Source organism: Stegostoma tigrinum, unplaced genomic scaffold (assembly GCF_030684315.1).
Source record: "Stegostoma tigrinum isolate sSteTig4 unplaced genomic scaffold, sSteTig4.hap1 scaffold_841, whole genome shotgun sequence".
Lineage (NCBI taxonomy): Eukaryota > Metazoa > Chordata > Chondrichthyes > Orectolobiformes > Stegostomatidae > Stegostoma > Stegostoma tigrinum.
In genome coordinates this window covers 14521-19345 of record NW_026728792.1, presented here as the reverse complement: position 1 = coordinate 19345, position 4825 = coordinate 14521, and the positions used below count along the sequence as shown (strand labels likewise).

At 39.9% G+C, this 4825-nt stretch overlaps 1 protein-coding gene across 1 annotated transcript; it reads left to right on the top strand.

The window, feature by feature from the left end:
* Positions 1 to 2240: 2240 nt before the first annotated feature.
* On the top strand, positions 2241 to 4256 carry LOC132209314 (tyrosine-protein kinase ABL1-like; the record flags this gene model as incomplete). The annotated part of the gene is made up of 3 exons (XM_059644449.1): positions 2241 to 2405; positions 3781 to 4076; positions 4196 to 4256. Coding segments are annotated over 3 exons (482 nt in total), but the record flags the coding sequence as incomplete, so codon positions are not given.
* Positions 4257 to 4825: the final 569 nt, after the last annotated feature.

The following is a 4825-nucleotide window of genomic DNA, read 5'->3' as shown; positions in this document are numbered from 1 at the left end:
AAGGGATGATTGCACCAACTGTAAGACATACAATCATCAACTTGTCGGTCAACAGTGAGGTTGAATAAGAATGATAGTATGGATCAAAACTGTGGGTCCAAGATTTTGAGTATGGTAGACATCACCTTTGCTAATTGGAAGGTATAATCCGAATTATTCTAGCTGACTGAGCATAGAAATCTTATGGACGCAGATTTCAGTAGCCCTGCACTACCTGACATGTATTTCCTAATTCATGCCCAGATACCCATTGTTCTTAAAAATGGCGAGTGATTTTGCACAAACTGAACTTTGTAAGCCAAATTAAACCTGTCACTACTTGCATGGATTTTCGTACTACTTTGCAGCAGGTTGTGTTCAAAATTGTCACTGGGAATTTACATCTCTGTGTAATGTATCTATGTAACTACTTGATATACTCGCAGAATATCCTTTAAAAATAAAATTTCCTGCAGTCCTGCTTTTTAGTGTTATTATTTAGAGCAACTTAATTTAGTGGTAGAAATATTTATAAAGGTTGAAGGTGGGCAAAATATTCATCTGCATTTGTTTAGTAATCGCTGTAGAGGAAAGATACAGCAGGAAGACCTATTTCTTCAATGATTTTTGCTTTAGAAGTAATGACTCAATAAGCATGCAAGTTAAAAGGAAGGGAAAAGCTTGCATTTATGTAGCTCCTTGTACAATAACAGGAGGTTTCATGTTACTTTTAGGACAGTAGCCATTGTTGAAATGCCTTTATGTGCTCTGATTGCCATTTGCAGTATATACCCTCATTGATGCTATTTCCCTGGCTAGGATGGCTGTTTTTTAACTTTTAAAACTAAAATATACAGTGCAAGTTAAGGTTAAAATAACCAAGACAAAGAACTTTCTTATCTGTTCTGAATGCACCATGGATGTTATATTCATTTTGTCCTGTTTTCTCAGCTCGTTTTGGTTGAGTTTTGTCATAGATTCAGTTTATGGAGTCATTATGACATAGGAGGAAACCATTTGGCCCATTGAATCCATGCCATCTCGCTGTGCAATAATCCAGTCAGTCCCGATCCTCCATTTTATCACTGTAGTCCTGCAGATTTATTTCCATGAAGTACCCATCCAATTTCCCATTGAAATATGTGGGGGCGAATTCCTTCTTCTTGTCCTGTGTATTTCTTGTGTTTCAGTTTATGTCCCACAGTCCTGTACCATTAGCTAATGGTATTTTTTTCTTTGTCTACCTTATTTCTTGCATTTTATTTTGTATTTACCACTTAAAGGTTATGTGCATCAGTGCAGTTTATAACAATACATTTGGGTTTTTTGTTTGAGACAAGGCTCAGAAAGTGATGGCTCATATTCCCATTAGTCACTCTCCTGTGGCTAGTGTTGCATATGGCAACTAACGTCTGGTATTGCTGCCTGTCTAGGTTAAGATGTTTCACTCCATTCAGAGTCTCAACTTGCTCATGCTAGCAGATGGTGGGTCGTCGTTAATCATTATGTTTGCCTGTTTGTATCATAGTCGCTGTATCCCAGGTGTTCAACAAAAACTTGTATTTATGTAGCATCCTTATTGTATTAAAGCATCCTAAAACACTCTGCACAAGTGTTGTGAAACAAAACTTAATAGCTTGCTGCAGTTGGACAGATGATCCAAAGCATGGTCAAAGAGCAACATTTTAAGGAACATCTTAAAGGAGGTGAGGTGGAGAGGCTTGGGGAGGAATTTCAGATCTTCATGTCCAGTCAGTTAAGAGCACAGCTGCCACTGGTGGAGCAAATAAAATGGTGAATTTGAAAGAGGCCAGATTTGGAGGAATGCAGGTGGTTCAGAGGGTCATAGATTGGTATGAGACTACAGGGGTAGGTAAGTGCGAGGTCATGGAGGGATTCGAAAACAGGAATGATATTTTTAAAATCAAGTTTTTACCAGGCTATTTCTAATTGCGGGGTAGCACAAAGGTGTCAGCGAGTTTTTGGTTTTGGGGGGAAAAGGTCAGTATAGTCTTCTAGAGATAGTAGGAACTGCAGATGTTGGAGGATCTGAGATAACAAGGTGTAGAGCTGGATGAACACAGCAGGCCAAGCAGCATCAGAGGAGCAGGAAAGCTGACGTTTCAGGCCTAGACCCTTCTATTACAAGGGGTTGTACTTAAAGTGACTAGCCAGCATCTGACTGGTGAAGCAGGATTTAACTACGTGCTTTATGAAATGACATGCATAGTGTTAAAACTTTATCTCGGTTTTCTTTCTAGAAGCCCTACACCGTCCAGATTTTGAGTCACAGGGTCTGAACGAGGCTGCCCGGTGGAATTCCAAAGAGAACTTGCTTGCTTGCCCTAGTGAAAATGACCCCAATCTCTTTGTTGCACTGTATGACTTTGTTGCCAGCGGGGACAATACACTCAGCATTACTAAAGGTAAGAGTGAAGGGCATGCCATCAAAGAAATTGCCAAATCTATTTATGATCGTTGAACTAAATGCAACTGTTGGAATATATTTGAGAGTGGATGTGTGGTGACAGTGAGGGTGAGGCGGGAGAGATAGCTGGCAAGGAATGACACAAGAGGATGATGAACCCAAAGGAACACTTAAACTTGCATTTCTAATCTCTGCTGAAAGATAACCTGCTTTTATAAGCTGATTTTGTGGCCGTGGGGAAATACGTGCGACTTATGAAGGTGTTAAATGAAATTTGATTGCGCCTCATTTTGATACCAATGTAGCAGTATTGATTTGGCATCAAGAATTAGATCTAGACTGGTACCATCTTGTGAACTGTTTGCAATTCTTTTAAAACATGACTCCGAAATTATTTTTGTGATGATGATAATTACAAATGAATTGCTTTACATTTGAGAATTGGCCAGTATTCCAACATTGCAAATTTTTTTTCCCCTGCTGATTTCTACATCTGCCAATAGTGGTGGTGATGTTTTACGTTTATTCATTTGTGGGGCGTGGGTACTGCTGGCTCTCTTGCATTTATCGCCTGTCCTTAGTTGCCCTTGAAAAGGCAGTGGTTAAGCTGCCTTCTTCAACCCCTGCAGTCCATATGCTGTAGTTCTTATTTTTGCATACAAAAAAGACAATTCACTAATTCAGCATTTGCTAGTTCTCTCTCCTAATATAACCACTTCCTTTTGTAGCCCTCCCAGATGTTTAGTTCTTGACCTCCTTAGATGATGTTGACACTTACAGACAGGCAGAGGAGGGTTGATAGTTTGGTTTGATTTTTTAAAAAATTGAAGTTTTCTTGTCTCTTTAAAGGCAGAGTTTTGGTGTAAGTTAGTGCAAATGCATGAAAAAGTATCAAATGCACCAGGCAAACTGAAATCCTAAAGTTCAAACTTGTTCGTTGTTGCTTTTTGGAAATAATTCTACACAGCGTGCGGTAGAAATCCAGCCCTAGTCTGGACTGATGTATACAGAAGATATTTCTGTTTTATCTTGTCTTGTCATATCAGGGAAATGTGGGGGGACAACCGAATGGGAATCAGAGATTTCCCCATCCATCAGGTAGGTCTTCCCAGCCACAGCGAGGTCGGTCAGTGACGGTGTCTTGCCCTAATGTGATTGAAGGAGATAATTGGATATTTTGGTAAGGGCAATTAGGAGTGCCTAGAATTATGTATGAAAAGCAAAGATACAAGAAACCAAATCTGAAAACAAAGTGGGCAATGACCGTGTAAACTTAAAAAGACTTCATTTTTATGCAGTTCATTTTTTTTTTGGAGGTGTAATGCAACAGTTTGTGCATTGAGACCTTTGGTAACACATTCTCTTTCTGGCAGGTGAAAAGCTTCGTGTTTTGGGCTACAACCACAACGGAGAATGGTGTGAGGCTCAGACTAAAAATGGCCAGGGCTGGGTTCCCAGCAACTATATTACACCTGTTAACAGCCTAGAGAAACACTCCTGGTACCATGGGCCAGTCTCACGCAATGCTGCAGAGTATCTCCTCAGCAGTGGCATCAATGGAAGTTTTCTAGTGCGAGAGAGTGAAAGTAGCCCTGGTCAAAGATCCATATCACTTCGTTATGAAGGAAGGGTGTACCACTACAGGATAAACACTGCATCTGATGGGAAGGTACGTCTCCACTCCAGGCTATTGACTTGCAATAACAATGTTGAGAAATGTTACATTGTATCTGAGTTAACAGATTATAATACATCCCTGTAAACTATCAAATATTTTCATTGAGCAAGGCTTTCTGTTGCTTCATGTAATGTGACCATTGGATAATTGACATCAGACGACAGGAACAGGACCAGGATATTTGGCTCGACTGGTTCATTCTTAAATTTATCCTTCAAGCAAACTACCACCTCCTCACTCATAGTTAGTGAGGACTGCAGATGCTGGAAGTCAGAGTCGGTATATGTGGAGCTGAAGAATCACAGCAGGTCAGACAGCATTGGAGGAACAGGAAAATTGCCATTCCGGGTCTTGATAAAGGGTTGAGACATGAAACATTGACTTTCTGCTGCTCCTCTTCACTCATAGTGAGTTCCACCTTCTCAAAGCTCTCTTGAATGAACCTCATCTAATTGTACTGTGGGTGTCCCTCCACCACATAGACTTAGACTGAGGTAGTTTGTGACGATGGTTCACAATCACACTCGCAAAGAAAATTACAGATGTGCAATAAGGTCTGGCTTTGCTAGTGATCACAACCCATTAGTAAATTTAAAAATAAATCTCTTTTGTATTAGTGATTTAGCTTATATTTATTATCACTTTTTCTGGTTTCCACCACAAGTAATCCAAACTTTTCTTAATCTTAAAGACTTCTGTCAAGTCACTGCTCAGCCTTCCTGTTTATAAAGAAAAGGTCA